This window comes from Phoxinus phoxinus, assembly GCF_949152265.1.
Source record: "Phoxinus phoxinus genome assembly, chromosome: 24".
Lineage (NCBI taxonomy): Eukaryota > Metazoa > Chordata > Actinopteri > Cypriniformes > Leuciscidae > Phoxinus > Phoxinus phoxinus.
In genome coordinates, this window is record NC_136899.1 from 1421083 (window position 1) to 1441609 (window position 20527).

The 20527-nt window shown below is 38.9% G+C and overlaps 1 protein-coding gene across 12 annotated transcripts in view; it reads left to right on the top strand.

The window, feature by feature from the left end:
- Positions 1 to 20527, top strand: part of LOC306992799 (uncharacterized protein) — an 86878-nt gene that overhangs the window by 48156 nt on the left and 18195 nt on the right. For all 12 annotated transcript variants that reach the window (XM_079601998.1, XM_079601995.1, XM_079601993.1 and 9 more), the window contains 5 exons: positions 13969 to 14618; positions 15772 to 16008; positions 17629 to 17767; positions 18298 to 18357; positions 20122 to 20480. In XM_079601998.1, coding sequence (XP_079458124.1) covers positions 13969 to 14618; positions 15772 to 16008; positions 17629 to 17767; positions 18298 to 18357; positions 20122 to 20480 — 1445 coding nt within the window. The remainder of the gene's footprint in view (positions 1 to 13968; positions 14619 to 15771; positions 16009 to 17628; positions 17768 to 18297; positions 18358 to 20121; positions 20481 to 20527) is intronic.

Sequence of the window (20527 nt, forward strand, 5' to 3'; positions counted from 1 at the left end):
ATTGTATGCGATACTAGTAAATCGTAATTGTTCAAACCAAAAAGGAAATAAAAATACTTTACAGCATTTTTTTAGCTTTTAGTTTTTGTTCCATCTGAACGATTAACCTGATTAAGGCACATTAAATTAATCACAGATACGTTCTCAGATGATCAAGCGAGTGTTTTTCATTTTCATTTACCCAGTGCATTTATTCATTTTTATTTATTTCCTTCAACGTCCCCCTTTAGTCAATAATTTGATTACTTTTTAAATAAATTAATACATAATTGTATCTTTTATCACCCAAACGGCACATTTAAGTTTTTTTTCCCCGTGGAATTTTTTTTTCTTCATGCCTTAAAATATCTTGAATGTAACTCGACACCCTTGCCTCATTTAGTATGCGTGGTTCTATGAATATGCAAATGAGCCCCGCCTCCACTCACTCACTCACTCAGAGATCCACTGGTTGACGATCACACGTTGATCTGATTGGTCAAGGTAGTGTGTGACGTCAGAAACACCAGCGATTTCACACCGTGTTTTTGAGACTGTCTTTGGTTCACTGCAGTTTTAAGCAGAAAATACTCAGCAATGCTGTCCACTTATGAACTTACACATGGTTTGTCTTAAAACAAAAAAGAGGGGCAAAATACACAGCACATGGCAAAATATTGCAATATCAATATTTATTGCATTCGAGTTGAAATACAATAAAAAAACATTCCTGTTGCACTCGATATACCTTTTTTTAAGTTTTCTTTTGTTTTCAAGTTTGTGTCCTATCCTAATACACCTTAGGATAGTTTTTTCCTTATTTTTTTCATGTTTATGTCATACAAAATATAGTGCCTGCCTAGTAAAAGGACTAAAGCAGGCCAATAGATGTTTGGAAGCAGATGCGAGGAGTATTTCTGGAGGCCAGAGGTTTTGTGAGGCTGTGAGTGTCGGCACAGGGATCTTACATAAGTAAACCCTACCGAGAAGCTTCACGGTGAAAGACAGGCGAATGGAGCCACCGGCCTCTCGGCACCACCGACCGACCCGACCAAACACCCTCACGTGTGTTCAAGAGGTTTGACAGCTTCGGTCTACACCACATGCTTTATTGTGGTGTTGTGATGGTGTTTATGTAGTGACGGGTGAAATGTAAATCTCCAAATATTGCTGTTTTTCACTCATAGTGGAGCTGCACGATTAATCGTTAAAAGATTGCGATCTCGATTCAAACACCCACACTTAGGAAAATAATAAAGAAGTATAAATAATATTTGCATATTGGTTGACCATGGCTTACTTGAATTAGCAGCTGAAATTTGATTTAATTGATTTATGTAGTACATATAGACTACTTTTCAAAAGTTAGGTGTGGGTAAGATTTGATGTTATTAAAATGAGTCTCTTCTGCTCACAAAAGCTGCATTTTAATATCTCACATTATCAAAATGCGAAATATTATTACAATTTAAATCATCTGTTCTCTATGTGAATTTATAGTAAAGTGTAATTTATTCCTGTGATCAAAGCTGAATTTTCAGCATCATTATTCCAGTCTTCAGTGTCACATGATCCTTCAGAAATCAGTGTAATATGATGATTAGCAGACCGATTATTATCAGTATTGAAAAGTTCATCTTTTTGTGGATACGGTGATACATTTTTATTTTTTTAGGATTCTTCAATGAATAGAAAGTTCAAAAGAACAACATTTATTTGAAATAGTCTTTTGTAGCATCATAAATGTCTTTACTCTTATCAATTTAATAATTTCTTGCAGAATAAAAGTATAAATTTCTTTATATATATATATATATATATATATATCTTATTGACCCCAAACTATTGACCAGCAGTTGGTGTCGTTAGATTTGTGGATTTTGTCAGGATGTTTATAACCGCCGGCGGCACAAATGTCTATTATAACTGAAGCGAATGTCTCAGTTCTTGGTACACTTACTAAGTGAACGTCATTTTGCCACGAAATTAACATTTAGCCAATCGTTGTTCTGCGTATGTGCGTCACTAAATTCAAATGGATTCGTGCAGTCAAAGGTTATGATAACCGGAGTGTTTTGAGACCAGCAGAATGATGGAGCGGTAAAGGTCAATGCATCGACTGTTGTAAACACAGACTGCCTCCAGGGAGGGCGTGGAGCCCGTCTCGTTGCCACGGCGACTGAAAAGCAGCTGATGTTTCCATAGTAACAAGGACAGATGCTGAGAAAGTGGGCATACGTGTTGTATGCCATGTGACTTGTTCAATTAGTGTTTTTTTGTCACGGTGTGTTCATTGTAACATCACTGATAATATTTCTCCATATCTTCACAAATGTCTTAATTATGCAAATATGTAAATAAGGCAGGTTTCTGCAACAGTTGCTGTAGCTCGAGCTTTGGCAGGCGGTAGGAGAGACGCGGCCGGCTGTGATCTGCTGAATAATTACCCTCTGCTCACTGATGCAGCAAACTCACTTTACACATAGTCAGAAATCCAGCTAATGTGATATAATAGATGATAAAAGTCCCTGTTCCCAGCAGAACTGAACCAATGACGTTCACTGTGCTGCAACATTTCACTCTCTGAGATCTTTGAGTGGCTTTTGCAATGCATTCTGGGATTGCTGTGAAGGACACAAGTGATGCCGTTTCAGATTTGGCTCTAAGAAAAGGAGTCTTAGAAGTAGAGCTGCACGATTCTGGATGACTTGAGAATCTTTTTTTTTGTCTTTTTTTTTTTTTTTTACAGAATCACGATTAGGGGTGGGCGATATGGCAAAAATATATCACGATTTTTTTCAGGAAAATCACGATTTTATCACGATTCCTTTTCATGTTGGTTTTACTATTTTGCAAGTGACTGAGCATTACAGCCAAACTAATGTCCCTATTTTAAAAACAAAGCCTTAGGTAACAAAATATAGAATAAAAAGTTATACAGTTATACATTGTAAAATTTGTATTTTTGGGTAACTATCCCTTTAAGGACAAGCGACTGCATGTTTACTATTAGGACTACTGTCACTTTAAGATCTGAACGCGACGAGTCTAATAACACGCATTTGAGAAGCAGATTTTTTTTCTTAATTTTTTCTATTGTTATTTCACTTTAGACATAACCAACTTTGTTTATGTAAACCTTGTGTGTATTTGACAGTATTAGCGCAATAAGACTCGAAAGATAACTTAGTCCAGTGACCAGGCGCTGTTAGACAGGCTTTTAGTGCATGTGCGCGTCGGGTGTATTGCGCTCGTTAGAACAGCGCATCAGCAGCGAATTACATGTTTAACCGGCAAGGCTTTAAAGCACATGCAAATAATTAATTTTTATGAACTACAGTGTCCCGTTCCTCTGCATTTCATGTGGATATACGTCGCACTGTACAGTATGTTGAGACGGAGGCGCCAGAACTGCAAACCGAAAGAATGCACGATCCTACGATATTTCTTCAAAAGCAGATCGTGGAGACATTTGAATCATCCACGATCAAAAATCGTGATATCGCACACCCCTAATCACGATTCTGAACAGACAACTGAACAAAATAACATGTAATTTACTAGAGGTTCTGACAAAACGGTAATTGCTGCAGTCTATTTAAAATGTTTACTTAATCTACATGAATTGTTTATGACTCACTCATAAAGACTCCAACTTTTTTCATTACTTGATGAATCAGCATTTTTGAACGAATCTCTTGAATTAATGATTCAATGAGAAATAAATGTTTTAACAGTCACTTGTCGCCACCTACTGGTGTAACGATGTAATCAATGCAATTGTTATTTGAAGCGCCAAGTTACTTTCAAACAGTGATTTGCTTTTTGATTGCTTTATATTCAAACTATAAACTTTTATCCCAGAACATTTGAGATTATTTGAATATTTGGAACAGAAATAATGATTAAAAAATTTGAGGTCAGTAAAATAAATTTATTTATTTTATGAAAGGAATTTATATTTTTATTCCACAAGGATGTTTAATTCAAAAGTGGCAGTAAAGACATTTATAATGTTACAAAATATTTTTGTTTCAAACAAATGCTGTTCTTTTGAATTTTGTATGCATAATTTTTTTTCTTAGAAAACATCTATTTTTAAATTTCAAAAATATTTCACATTTCTACAATATTTTTGATCAAAGAAATGCAGCCTTTGTGAGCAGAAGAGACTTTTTTCAGAACATGCCTTCAGACGGTTCACACAGCGTTGTGTTAGAAGATCTTAGCATTTGAGTTTCTCTCAGGAGTGACAATAAACAGATGGAGTTTCTTTTCAGAATATTAATAGCAGCATTGAACGATTGGATTGAGCTCAGCTCAGGTTGAGTGACGCTTGATGCCGAAAAATGTTTGTATTGATCTGTCTCCCGTTCAGACGAACTATTGAACGTCACCCGCAGGTTATTTTTAGCCAGAGAGCAGTGTGTGAGTTTACTTCATCATGGCTGCTAGCAGAGAAAGAGCAGGATGTGTGTTTGCTTGACCGGATGAATGATTGTAAAGCTTGTAGCAGAGGCTGTACGTCTCAGAGCCAAAAGAGCCTATTTAAAGGCACACTGTGCAAGATTTGTACCTTAATATAACAGCTTCAGTCGTGAATCATGGCAGAGTCGACGAAGAATACGAAGAGGGGATCAGGCCGTGAGTGCAGAGACGGCTTTGCGTGAGTGGTATTTGCGACAGTAACGTTAAATACAAGTACTCCACAGCGACTAGGGGTCGAAACGGAAACTGCATAGTATGCCTTTAAGTCTCAAACCTAAAGAACGGTGCTTTTGGCACAGGGATAGTAGATTAGGTCGGCGTTAAAGTGGCTCATCTTGGTTACGCGACCATTCCGTTTTGTCATTCTTCAAACACTATTGGAATGTTACTTTTTAATGTTCTGAACATTCCGAAACTAGTAACAATCGACAGCATTGCTGAGTATTTTCTGCTTAAAACTGCAGTGAACCAAAGACAGTCTCAAAAACACGGTTTGAAATCGCTGGTGTTTCTGACGTCACAAACTACCTTGTAACCAATCAGATCAACGTGTGATCGTTACCCAGTGGATCTCTGAGTGAGTGGAGGCGGGGCTCATTTGCATATTCATAGAACCGCACATACTAAATGAGGCAAGGGTGTCGAGTTACATTGAAGATATTTTAAGGCATAAATCATTTTTTAAAACATTTAAATATGTCATTTTGGTGATCAAAGTTGAGTTTTAAGGAATAAATGTATTAACCCTTACGGCAAGGCAAGTTTTCCCGTTTTTAGTGATGGAATTTGCTAGGTAGGTTAAAGCTAGTTTTGGGCTGATCGTTAACGTTCATTAAATTATTACATAATCACATAAAACATTATGTATAATTAAATAAACAAACAAAGAAACAACAACATCTGAATTGATCACTGAACCTCTAGCTTTTTCAATAATTCCACTCTGTTGTATTATTATATTTTTGGACATGGGGTCCCTTACCTGCTCCTTCGTTGACAAGGCTCATGTTGCCATGGCAACGGGAGGCAGTTGCTTAGGAGACCTAAGGAATCAGGGCTACCAAGGAAACGATGTTGGCTCTTAGGAGGAGGAGGGGTGATGTGCTAAAAATAGCATCTGGGTAGACGGTCTCAGTCGAGTTATCTGGCTTTATGTTCTCGCAGCCTCCCGACTTCATCTCTTTTTGGCCACGTGTGTGTTTTTTTTCTTTTCTTTTTTCTTCACTGTGACATTGATAAATGTATTTGCCGTTCGACTAAAGAGGAGAAGAATGCAGCTCGGTGTTCGTTCTTTTTATATCCCTGTTTCTGCAGCTTCTATAAGTTTTGGATTCCTCACATCAGTTACTAGGAGGTTAAGTGTGCATGCTTCAGCAAACGCAACGCTTGTGTTTTTATTTGCGATTCAGCTGTCCGTTTCAATCTGCGTTCAATCTGTGGCCTTTTCATCAGTATGTTGCAAAAGTCGCTTCGAGCCTTATGCTACATAACCGAACATCCAGGTCAGCCAAGAGATGCACACACATGTAGGTCAGGCTGTATGTCTGCTCTGTTCCATCACGGTCGACCCTCATTTCTATACATTGGCTTTGTTTAAACAGGCAGCACGCTTGTATTTCTCTTTACTTATTGTTCATAATTTACAATAAGGTCTCATTTGTTAACGTTATTTAATGCATTAACTTAAAATGTGCACTGACATTTATTAACCTTTAATAAAAATGTTCACGTTGCATTGCCTAATATTAACAGACAACTTTTAATTGTAATAATGCATCAGTAAATGTTGAGATTTACATTAAAGTCCTCCTGTAGTCAATAATTGTATCGCTTAAAACTCGTCTTTTATCACCAAAATTACATATTTAAATGTTTTTTCATGCCTTAAGATATCTTGAATGTAACTCGACACCCTTGCCTCATTTAGTATGCACGGTTCTATGAATATGCAAGTGAGCCCCGCCTCCACTCACTCACTCACTCAGAGATCCACTGGTTGACGATCACACGTTGATCTGATTGGTTACAAGGTAGTGTGTGACGTCAGAAACACCAGCGATTTCACACCGTGTTTTTGGTTCACTGCAGTTTTAAGCAGAAAATACTCTTATGACTTATGAATTTACACATGGTGTGTCTTAAAGCAGATTAATAACACCACATACACACATAAACAACATTAAAAGCTTGATTCTCACCACAGGGGGACTTTAAAGCCGCTTTAACGTTGACCTAATCTACTAACCCCGTGCCAAAAGCACTGTCTTTAGGTTTGAGACATAAATATGGTTTAAGATATGAAACAAAAACCCCTTAAATGTCATAAGATCAACACAAATTTGATTTCTCATGTCAGGACCCCTTTACGAGGGAATACAAAACAGGTTTGTTTTTTCCGACATTATTCATGGCAGATTTACCACACAATGCCGTATCCTCCTGGTTCAGTGCGAGTACAATAACAGACAGGCGGCGTCTTTCAGCGGAGCTTATGTAACGGGGCCGGTGGGTCTGACTGGGTCAGATGAGATCATCCCTACAGTGTCTCTGTCCCTGACGGCCTGGACAACCACTCGCACGGGGACACGGCATTGATTTGACTTGTTCAGTGGACGGACGGGTGCTCAGTAAACCTCACGGACAAACAGACGTGAAGCACTTCTGAACTGTGCAAGCTCTGATTCGCTAGTGAGATAAATGCATGGCGAAAATAGTTCAGTTTGAGTGAATGGAAATAGATTCTTCCATTATTCCGTGACTAAACATTTTTATTAGAGCTGTGCAACGACCTAATGGTGCAAAAGTTCAATTATTTCAGTAATTCAACTTAAAAGGTGAAACTAATATATTATATAGACTCATTACATGCAAAGTGAGATATTTCAAGCCTTTATTAGTTATAATTTTGATGATTATGGCTTACAGCTTATATGAAAACCTTAAATTCAAAATTAGAATATTGTGATAAGGTTTGCATAAGCTGCAAGCCATAATCATCAAAATTATAACAAATAAAGGCTTGAAATATCTCACTTTGCATGTAATGAGTCTATATAATATATTAGTTCCACCTTTTAAGTTGAATTACTGAAATAAATGAACTTTTGCACCATATTAAAATGTTTCTTGTTTAACCTGTATATGTGTGTGTGTAGTGTATAATTATTTTGTATATATAAATACACACTTATGCATGTATATATTTCAGAAAAATGTTTTTATTTATATATAAAATATTTATATTAATTATATATAAATATATATATGTATACATGCAAATATTTCTGAAGTATATACATGCATGCGTGTGTATTTATATATTTTTTTATATATATATATATATAAATATATAAAATATTAAAAAATTATACACTGTACACACAGATATATTATGTAAACACAAATTTTTATTTTGGATGAGATTAATCGTTGCACAGCCCTCATTTTTTTTAGTCAAGTCACATTTATTTCTATAGCGCTTTATACAGATAGTTTCAAAGCAGCTTCGGAAAATAACAGATGCAAGATTCATCAAATGTGACACTAGTGTTATTATTCAGCTCTTTTCTCCTCCGATAGTGTCATTGTGGTCCATAATATTACTGAATATTAAGTGTCTTAAGCAGTGTTTGCTAAGGCAAGCCTAACACCATAGCATCATTGCAACAACTTTAGTTTGGTTAATCAGGTAAACCACACTGATGATGAGATAAAGCTATGGAAGCACACTGAGAAGTGTAGGATGGAACGGCCTTCACCCTAAATCTTCATCTGATAATTGTCATCATCAGCGCAGCGTAGTGGCGGTTCATCCGCGGGTCACGGCCTCATGTTTGGTGGGATGTACAGTATGTTCCAGTGAAGCAACAGTTGCTGATGGAGGAAATTAGGCTCAGAAATGATGGCGCTTATGTAACCGCTGTGATGCTGACGGACACTTTGTCTGCTTGTGGTGACGGTGTGCTTACAAAGCGTCTCAGTGTTGGGAGTGTTTTAGTCTGAATTAGATAAGTACGAAATATTCATGACAAAACTAACTTTAACTTTGTATTGAAGCAAATAGGCCAGAGTGACATCTTTGAAGAAGAGTTCTGGGTTAAATATCTGTGCATATTAGTTTTAATCCCATCATTTTGTGTATTACCCTATATTGCTTTATTTATTTATTTATTTAATGCTATGAGTACTTATTATTTAGTAAGATTAATAAATAATACGATATATTTAGTAATATATTATGCTATTATTATCATTAGTAGTAGTAATAGTTGTAGTAGTGTTAATAAAAATTATTACTTTATATATTTATTGGAATAAATTAATCGCATATATTTATTATAAGTTCATATTGTTATTATTTTATGCATATTGATATGCAGTCGAAGGTGCATAACAGTGTTTTCTGGTCATCTGGCATTGTTCAAGTTTTGATTATTCATCTTCTCCTGATTGGAGGAATGATGATGTCATGTCTATCACACTCAGACTAATGTTTCGTCTGCAGGAGAAATGCATCAGATTTAGTCGCTGCAACAAAGACATAGACACTTAAATGGTGAGGATTCGAAGATCACATACTTGCGATCCTCTGTCTAGAATACTTTATTGATTTTACCTGAGAAAAGAGAGTGATTTTGACTCAATTATGTTGTCGATCATTGCAGTTACTGATCCCACATCCCACTATATGTGCAGCCTTTGTTTAGTTATGAGCTGCAGACTACAAATAAAGATATGTATGAATGTTGTAGAAAACAATAATAGTAGACACGTTCATGCACACATCTGTACCTCCGATAAGCTAACCCTGAGAATGCGGTACCCAAGAAGACTTCCATACAGAGATGCGATAAATGTGCACACTCTCTGAAATCTTGTGTGCAAATGATTGCTCATTAAGCCGTTCCTCATTTCTCATGCATGAAGCCTCAGGGATGATAGTAGTGTGCCACTATCTGAGAGAGGAGGAGGGAAGAAAAGATGGATGCAGAGAGGACAACGTGGAGAAAACGAGAGAGGCGGAAAAAGGAGGAGGAGGAGGGGTTGATTTTGGGCAGCGAATGAACAGCCACATTAGAAAGCATGTGATTCCTGCCATGGCAAAAGCTCACTGAGAGAGAGAGAGAGAGAGAGAGAGAGAGAGAGAGGATCTCAGTGCTGGTTAGTCTGTTGTCGCCTGCAGAAGCAACAGCACCGAAAGAGGTTACGTTACACATCCATCCATCTCACTGAGACACATTAAACATAATAAACAAGGACTAACACACTAAGACAGCAGAGAAAGGGGAACAAAAGCATGTCCTCTCTCTCGAACCAGCAGCCGGCTCCTCCGTTCTCCGAGTACAGTGAGCTTTGTAAAGTCCCGTCCGCGTCTCCTCCGGGTTGGGACTGGAAACACGGAGACCTCGGGGCGCCGGCGGGTTTCGGAGGTGGTCATCGGGCCACGGGAATGACGGATGAGGACAAGCTGTGCTTCTACGAGTCTCCTTCTGAGCTCAACGTGCCCGGACGAGGAAGCGTTCCAGCGAGCATGTCGTTCGGCAGCACCGGAGACAGTCCGGAAAGCCCGTCGTCCTCATCCGCTGCGTCTCCTGGAAAATTTGTGGCTTCGTTGCAATGCATGACGGACCAAAACAGCAGAACGATCCTTTTGGATTCACCTGGAGGTCGTGAGGAGTTTCCGTCGCCCTTGAAACCGGTTTCACTGATTCCAGAGCCTCCAAACTACTGTGTGATCGGCGTGGTCAACGACAGCTACCTCGAGAGCAGAGATGAGTTGATGAAAGCGGAGGAAGACAGCGAAGAAGAAGGAGACCTCGCACCTTGTATAATGGGAAGAGCCGAACAACAGAGGAAGGCGATGAGACGAGCCATGTCCGAGTGTTCGCATCTCTCTGTGCCGGCCAGCCTCGAGCTCCCGGATAAATACCCCGGAGGAGGTGTCCTCGACGAGTTGCCGTCTCCCATCGGAGGACCTCGTCGTCCTCACGCTATGGGAATGAAGCGCTCCCTCACCGTATCCGATGATCAACCCCCGACTCCTCCACCGACTCTATCGGCTGGAGCCACACGCAATGACCTACGGAACAACAGCGAACTGCATTTCCCCTCATTCCCCGTTCGCAAAGACCAAAGCAGCTTTCCCCGCTCGCCTCTCGAGGACCTGTTGGAGGGACCGTTCATTGACAAGGATCAAGGAGTCGTTCTTCCCGTGCCGGTGACACCACGTGGCCTTAATGGGACTTGCAACAACGCTGGAGACAAAACCGACACGTTTGCTGTGACTTTTGAGGGTAGGTGATGGCGAACCATCAATCAATCTAGCCTTGATTTTGGTACATAATTAGTATGACGATGGGATTTCATACAGTAGAGCATTGCACTAGCAACGCCAAGGTCATGGGTTCGATTCCCAGGGAAACCAATAATTAATCCAATGTAATCAAGTATACCTTGAATGCATTGTAAATTGCGTTGGAAAGAAGCGTTTAAAAAGGATAATTTATGAAAGGTTTGAGGTGCATAACATGGCATGATCATTCTTAGAAATGAAGAAACTGGAAAGCATGCAGTTTCAATGCAATTCTTCTGGTTATATGGGAATTATTGCGTTCTGTAGGGTCTTTAGCGGGAGCAGAAGTGCTGTAGCTGTAGTGTCTCTGTTGTGTGTGTGCGGCACTATCACGCCACTACCGAACGCATGCTCATTACACGCTCCAGACGAGACCATGTTAGTAATGTATGTCCTGATTTCCTAGAGTAAAACCTGCCTCTCAGCAAATTGGGGTCAGAAACTCTCCTCAACGTGCCTTATTTTTAATGAGATCCAGAAATCTGGTGCATCCTACAATGCTGAATGCTTAACATGTTTTAGTTTTTTGTGTGTAACTAGTAATTCACAGTGAGGAGTGCGTAAATAGTCTAGTTCAATCAATCAGTCGGGTGTCTTCTCGCTGGTTGACTGGTAGTGTAAATGCATGTCTGAATGAAACATGTTTCCTTCCTCAAGGGGAAGCAAACAATGCCAGATAAAATCACTTGAGATCAATGGAAAAGCAAGCCACTGATGTTCAAAATCTTAGTTTTCTGTTTGAGTTGCAATTATTAATGCAGTGTGTGTGTGTGTGTGTGTGTGTGTGTGTGTGTGTGGTTTCATGCACTAATTGGGGTCTGTGTTGTATGGGCGTAACAGAAGGACAAATGCATTGAGTGCATCACAAATCCCACTTTATTATTTTATTTGAACATTTAATACAAAAGTACCAGCTTTTTGCCAGAAAGTTAGTCTAAAGTGACCAGGCAGTGTACAGAGAAATGTTGCATCATTTATTTCCAATTCAAGTAAATCAGAAGCATTGTGAAAAATACAGCATTTACTATTCCAGACGTTTCTATCCAGACAGTATTTGATTTATTAGAAGATAGCCGGAAACTCTGAAGGTGATTTGCTCTACAATTTTTTCTAGAGGTTGTGAAAACTGGTTCTGTCAGGCTAGCATCCCTTTCTTCACGTTCATACACTGATTTCTCTCTTCATCTTGAGCAGGTGTTGTTCTGCTCTCACTTCTCGCTGACGTGCTCTCAGCGCTTCCTCTTCTGCTTTGATGTGTCATTGTGAAACCGGTGTTATTATAAATGCACCTGAGCCATGTGGAAATTGATCCGCTTAATGCAAGAGTTCTCAGTTTCTTACAAACATCTGAAATCCACCGCTCTGTGCTGACAGATTAACTTTAATACAAGATGCAGTATTTCTGCATGCTGGGAAGCGGCTTACATGTGCGAAGGCAAAATGCTGCCGGAATATCAATGATGTTTATATCACACTCACTAGATTTTCAATGCAAAATGTGAAATAAATATGCAAACCAGGGTATTAAAGTTTCTTTATTGATTTGTCTCAATGATGCTGTCAATCATTGCTACTGATCCCACTATATTTGCAGCCTTTGTTTAGTTATGAGCTTCAGAACTCAGTTCTGTCCTTCAACACAAGGACATGTTGATTCTCAAAGAGACAAGCTGTGTTTTTCATGGATCTGTCGTTATACGTGACGTGGCCAGAGAGCCGCCTGTAAGATATATCACATGTGGACTCCAGCCAAACTCGAGCATCTCTCTGGCCTCATTACAGCTCTCATCTAGCTCTCGTTTATCACACGGCTTTCTGGGATGCTTGATTCTGATTGGTCAATGGCAGTGTTCTGAGGTCAAATTATTACATATTGATGTATTTTCCTACATAGCTGCTTATTTCATGTCTCTTGTATCACTCCACACTCTTTCATCTCGCATAATAAAATAATTCACACTCAATATGTTCCATTTATGTTCCAATGTTCCAAACTCCATTTATGAATAAATTCATAATAGTCATTGTGTAATAAGCATCATGACATAAAAGTAAACTAAATGAAAAGGAAGTTTTCTATGTGTTCACATTATACCTGAACTTCAGAATGGACTCAATCACTTTTTTTCACTTTGCTTATATCCATGCAGCGCATGTAGATTATACTGGAAATTTGCATATCTGTGCAGCATTTGATGATAATATTTATTGAATTGATTTAATGCTGAATTTTCACACAAACATAATTTCTAGCTGTGGCTTAAATTCAGTACAAAATTTGTACCTAAAGGGGTCATCATGACATTGATTTTTTTGTATTTGAATGTTCCTTGAGTTTCACTGATAATGTTAATATTTGTTTGTACAAAACAATATATATATATAAATAAAATTCAACCTTCATTCTGAGCCTCTGTCTGAAAAGACTCGTTTTTAAGGCGTAGCTAGTTCTTTTAAGGCTTGTAAACTGTTTTGATTGGCTTGCGTCATTGCATAGTATACTATTGCACGTAAGTGTTTACATTATCCATATAATACCATAATTTACAGACAAAGCATTATGGAATCATTCACTCGCGGTTTGTGATGCAGCTGCTGTCAGATTCAATACAGTCGCCGCTTTATCTTTCTTTGAACTCTCCATTAATCTGTGCCTCGTTTACAAAACAATCAGTGAACGCCAGTGGGCGGGGCCTATGGTGCGATGATGTGGAACTATATGTTGATGTCTCACTCTAGAGGAAGCCATATGCAAATGTCACAGATCCCGCAACATCAAGCTCTTTTTGGAGATTCATTAAATGCTTTGTTTATAATGAGGATGTTTTAATGGTACAAAGACCTTTTATATGACAATTTCAAAAGATCAAAGCAAATTTGATTCCTCGTGTCATGACCCAATAAATTAAATAGCCTAAGCTTTCGTTTTGAAGGTTTCTTGAGTTTATTGATAATTTTTTCTGTCTAATCAAGTTCTTTCTCTACTGTTTTATCAATGAAAGTGGCAAAAAGGCCAGAAATGTTTCACAATGTCTTGTCTTTGGTTTGGCTTTCGTTTGGATTACACTAGAAGAACAAATTACTTGTTTTGCTATACATTTCTTTGTTTGTAGTTGAATCTTCAATCTTTTCTCATGTTTTTCTACCAGGAAACTCTGATAAGAACAAGCCGGAGGTGAACAAAATGGACAATGTCCAGAAGTTTGATGACTTCGGCGTCTTCAGCAAGACAGACAAAGATCAGAAGATGGAAACTGTGGAGGAGAAAGACAAAACTGGCCACACAGACAAACAGATAACCAAAGAAGAAAACACAGAAACTCAAGTGGACAAAAACAAAGACGTGGACAAGTTAGAGAAAAAGGGCAGAGATGAAACGGTTCCCAATGTTGGAACTCCAGTGAAAGTTGAGAGCATTGACAAGTTGGAAAAAACTACTAAAGATGAGACTGAGAAGACCACCGACAAAAAGGAGACGGCAGAAAAGATTGATTCTTCTCCAAAGATTGAGAAAGAGAAGGTGGATCTGGTAGAAAAGACTGAGATCAAGACGGAGGTAGTGAAAACCGACGAGAGCAAGTCAGACCAGAAAGTAGAGAAGGTTAAAGAAGAACATATAAAGGACAAAGAAGAGCAGAAGACGGAAAAGGACAAAGTAGAAAAGATTGAGCCGGCTGACAAGAAACCTGCCAAAGCTGAGAAGGACGAGAAAGCCAAAAAACCAGCAGCTAAACCCTCGGCGGCCAAGCCTGCGGTTACCAATGGACGAGACGTGACCAGTCCCGAGAAGAAGACCAAGGTTTGTGGAAACTTTCTGTCCTCACGTCATCCTCCACTGACATTCCTGCTGTTGCTTCTGCTGATGAGTTTATGTTCTTTATGCTTTTTAATGCCAAAACCAAAACAAAATTAATTTATCTCTCATATGTAGGGTTGGAGATCATTATCTCATCCCTACATGACCAATTTAAAGGAGTAGTTTACTTAACAATTCAAATTTCCTGATTATTTACTCTCGCCCAAGATGTTCATGTCTTTCTTTCTTCAGTCGAAAAGAAATTAGTAAACATTCCAGGATTGTTCTCCATATCGTGACTTCTTCAATGGTCCAACGGGTCGAAGGTCCAGATGTGAGTTTCAGCTTCAAAGTCTCGACACGATCCCAGCCGAGGAATAAGAGTCTCATCTAGACACACCATCCAAAAAAAATTAACATTTATATACTTTTTAACCACAAATGCCCATCTTGCACTAGCTTTGTGATGGTCCACGCATTACGTAATCACGTTTAAAGGTCACGCATGACGTAGGAGGAAGTACATACCTAGTGTTTACTAAGCCAACGTGCAAAGACTAAATCAAACCCCATTTACCAATTAAATAAAAAGGTAAAACAACTATTTTGAAGTTGGAGGAGAAACTGAGATGGAGTTTTTCGCCCTACTCTACATTTTCTTCTTACATTTTGAACCGGAACACGCGTGACCTTTCAACGTGATTATGTAACGCGTCACAGAGCTAGTGCAAGACCAGCATTTGTGGTTATAAAGTATAAAAATGTTTATTTTGTTATAAAATGGCGGCTGGTTTGTCTAGATGAGACTCTTATTCCTCGGCTGGATCGTGTGGAGACTTTGAAGCTGAAACTCACATCTGGACCTTCGACCCGCTGGACCATTGAAGAAGTCACTATATGGAGAAACATCCTCAAAAACCTTAATTTCTTTTCGACTGCTGAAAGAAACACATAAACATCTTGGATGACTGGTAAATTATCAGAATTTAAAAAAATTCTGAAGTGAACTCAATGTTCGCTCTAAATATCATGATGTAAAATTTTAACTTGTGCTTTTATCAGCCTGCACTGCCTTTATCATTTATCATTTATCCTTTTTCTATTTTTTGTTCATCATTTGCCATCCATCCGTTGGGTTTGCTGTCCATCCACACAGCCCGTCGCTGGGTCAATCAAACTCAGTACTACTAAGCCCAGACCGAGCTCGACCTCCACCATCCCCAAACGCCCGAGCTCGACCCCGACCTTGACCTCCAGCGCACCCGCTCCCCTCAGCAAAAGAGCCCTAGTGCCCAAAGCACCCGCCCCGGCCCCGGCCACCAAACGACCAGCTACGGCATCCACACGACCCTCCACCGCGACCAGCGCCGCGGCCAGAGAGATCAAGCCCAAGGTGAGTCTCCAATCATGTGACCGAGTCGTCGTCCGGACGCCCTTCCCGAGGTCAAAGCGGCTCTATCCGGCTCTCGTCATGGATGTTGTGTTTGTGTGGGCTGTCCATGCTTGACCACATCAACATGTTTTGTTTAGTTTGCATTTCCAGTTTTTTTTAAATAAGTTCTTCTTGCTCACCAAGGCTGCTTTTATTTGATAAAAAATGCAGTATTTTTTATTTTTTATTTTTGCAATTTAAAATGGATGTTTTCTATGTGAATATATAGTAAAGTGTAATTTATTCCTGTGATCAAAGCTGAATTTTCATCATCATTACTCCAGTCTTCAGTGTCACATGATCCTTCAGAAATCAGTATAATATGATGATCTGATGATCAAGAAGCATTTATGATTATTATCAATGTTGAAAACTTTTGGTAGAAACAGAAATACATGTTTTTTTAGGATTCTTTGATGAATAGAAAGTTCAAAATAACGGCATTTAATTGAAATAGAATCTTTTGTAGCATTATAAATGTCTTAACTGTCACTTTTGATAAATTAAATGCATCCTTGATGAATATATATATATATATTAAATCTTACTAACCCCAAACTTTTGAACTGTTGGGTATGTCTACAAAGAAGCTTAAATGTAATAGAGCTTCTAAAGTCATAAAAATAGCTGCTTGTGACAGTCAGCTATATCTATGAAATTATTTTTATCTAGTATCCATGAACCTAAAATCCTAAATATAGTGAATTATGTTTTTGAGTGTGACACACTCAGCCATTGTCCTTGATAACTCTTTAAATATGAAGAATATTCAGTTCAAGTCTTCCCTCTAGTGGCCGTTTGTTAACAACACCAGTTCCTTCCTAAAATCAGCATTTGACTAATAAAATTAAATGAATATTAATATGTACAATCCAGGCACTATAGTAACAATCAGCAAATTCAAAATCAACAATCGTCATGATTAAAACATTGTGTTGCCATGATAATGTGAATGTTTTCCCTTAAAACTCATCTTTGATCACCAAAATGACATATTTAAATGTTTTTTCATGCCTTAAAATATCTTGAATGTAACTCGACACCCTTGCCTCACTTAGTATGCGTGGTTCTATGAATACGCAAATGAGCCCCGCCTCCATTCACTCACTCACTCACTCAGAGATCCACTGGTGGACGATCACACGTTGATCTGATTGGTCAAGGTAGTGTGTGACGTCAGAAACACCAGCGATTTCAAACCGTGTTTTTGAGACTGTCTTTGGTTCACTGCAGTTTTAAGCAGAAAATACTCAGCAATGCTGTCGACTTATGAACTTACACATAGACACATAAACAACATTAAAAGCTGTATTTTCACCACAAGGGGACTTATTAAGAAATGACTGAATCCACAATAAGAAAAGATTTTTTGTTGCTGTTTTAAGTTGGTATTACTAGATTCTTAGAGGATGATCGCATCTGAAGCTGGCAGGCTATTTTTGGAGCAAAAATAGCTAAATATATTTGGATGAAACGTCTCTGGGTTCTTTACTACTGTACATCTACTGTGATAAAGTATTACTTGTATATAACCCACTTCTGAAATGGACCTTTCCCATCATAACATGTTTTTTCCAACAGACGGCCACAGAGAAGCGCCCACTTGTGCCAAAAGCCACTGCCGCTCCGGCTCGACCCGCGACAGACAAACCTGCGCCCGCGACACGCACCGCGACCACGACACGCACCGTAGCCAGCGCTCCTGCAGCACGACGCCCGGGTCAGTCCAACCAGTCACATGTCACACGGGTCACAAACCCAGTCTGGAGTCGCACGGGTGTATCTGTGGCAATAGCCAACAATACAATATGGGTCAAAATTATCGTTTTTTCTTTCATGCCAAAAATCATTAGGATATTAAGTAAAGATCATGTTTCATGACGATATTTAGTATATTTCCTACCGTAAATATATAAAACATGTATTTCTGTGAGTGAATGCAGCACAATCGTGAACATAAATGCACAACTTTAAAGGAGATTTTCTCAATGTTTAAATTTTTTTGCTCCTCAGATTCCAGATTTTCAATAGTTGTGTCTCGACCAAATATTGAAAACCACACATCAATGGAAAGATTATTTATTCATATGATGTATAAATCTCAATTTTAAAAAATGGTCACTTATGACTGGTTTTGTGGTCACATGTATGTGACATACATGATATATTTCAAGATGAGGCATTGCATTTTGTGCTGATTTAAGAAATGCTAGGAATATTAACATGATGCATTTCTATTTTTGTTATTAGTCGCAAAGACTGAGAGCAAACCAGGAGACGAAAAGAAGCCAAGCACACTGAAAACTACAGGTACCCATCCATAACATAATATCTGGTTATTATCAGTGTTTAAAAACTTTTTTGCTGCCTAATATTTTTGTGGAAACTGATAAACTACCATTCAAAAGTTTGGGGAAATTAAGCATTTAAGATGAAAATAATAATACTTTTATTCATCAAGGATACATTAAATTGATCAAAAGTTACTAATAAACTGCATTTATGATGCTAAAAAAGAATAAGAATATTCAAGATAGTGGCTTAAAGCATTAGTGTAACTAGGAACAGGTAAAAGATGCAGAGATGCTACGCTGAAAACACAGTTAAATCCATGAAAAATCTCTTTAAAATGCACGAGTGAATTGGGCAGCAGGAATGAGTTTGGGATAATCCCGCACACACACACACACACACACACACACACACACTGCTTCTCCCCGTTCCCAGAGATTTGAGCCGAACGCAGCGCTGCAGAGAGATTATTTTAATCTGACGCTTAAAACAGGGTTTAATGCTTCAAAACTGAACATTCAGATATCGCTCAGAAACGGGATCTAGTGCTCACTTATGTACACTCTTTGTAAAGGCTTTGACAGGACAAGTACTTCTCTTAACTTTCTGTGAACCTTTATTATAAAACAAGTGTTTTAAAGTTCAACTACTTCCCCAAACATGTGTTCTCACCATAGACTGTAAAAAAAAATGTGTGCGTGTTTTGAAGCCCAAAGTGGGCGGAGCCGGCCGTCGCCATCTTGTTAGCGTGTCACTCCTGGATAAACAACAATGTGCAGCGAGGCGGATTAGCTAAGGTGATGTGACGCTAACAGACCGCAGACAAATGGCTAGAAGTGACATCAGCGGCAATCCACCTGTCACTCAAGTGGCCACACCCTTAATTATGCAGAACTGCAAGGCTTAATTTAATTTAAACACATGAGTTATAAAAAAATTCACCCCCTCACAGTCGTCATGAAGGGCAACATTAGCTTTATAGGCCAAGACCACTTTTTGCATCAGACTGTAAACATGTTTTATTCTGCAAAAAGATTCTGGCAAGATGTCATGAATTGGCTGGAAACAAAAATGGAGAAAATTACACAATTAAAGTTAGAGCAAATTCTTTTTGGTAACGAAAACCTTCCGAAGGAACTTTTTAGAATGTACAATATCATAACAATTATGGGTAAATACCATATTCATAAATGTAAATGGCAAAACAAAAATCCATCTCTAATGGTGTTTAAAATTGAACTGAGGGAATACTTTGATTCTTTAAAATTTCTGAAGAACTCCAGTGATAACATTTACTCTTTATGTGAAGATGTCTCAAAATATTTGTCATTATAACTTGCAAAGCTTCCATGTAACTTTATTTTAAAATATATATGAAGACTGAGGACAATGTATGTATGTGAACAACTTTGACATGCCTTATGGACTGTAGTGCCTTTGCTTAATTTATTCTAGTTTAATTTAATTTGTATTTATTTTCTTTATCGAATTTGTTCTAGTTAATTGTGTTAACTATGTTCTACACATACGTCTCCCAACGAGAGATTTTGTATATTGAGTTTTGTAAATAAATGTGTAAAAAAAAAAAAAAAAAATGTTTTTCTGCTGTAAAGTTGAGCATTTTAACATTGAGGTCTATGGGATCGACTCTCTTTTGCAGCCTCTAGTGGCCAGTGGATGAACTGCAGTTTAAGTCACTCAATGTTGGATTCAGGAGAGAGACTGGAAGGGCACAAATCTGAGCAAACGTGGTGTAGCCTTTAACTGACCTCACATCTTCAGTTTCAGATGCTGCCCGCTCTAAATCCGCACCGCTCAAAGCCTCCAGCACCACAAGCAGCGCCATCAGTCGTCCTCGACCCACCAAACCCCCCGTTCCCAGCAGCACCACAGCCGAGAAGAAGCCACTGGCTCCCCGCGCTGCTCGACCCAGCGCCACGACCACCGGCGCCACGACTCGACCCAGCGCCACGACCACCGGCGCCACGACTCGACCCAGCGTCACGACCACCGGCGCCACGACTCGACCCAGCGCCGTCCCCCGACCCAGCTCCAGCTCCACACCAGCGCCCGACATCAAGAACATCCGCTCCAAGATCGGATCCACAGACAACATCAAATACCAGCCGGGAGGAGGGAAGGTAAGAACACACACTACATAGTGGACGAGTTTGAGACCCGTCTTCAG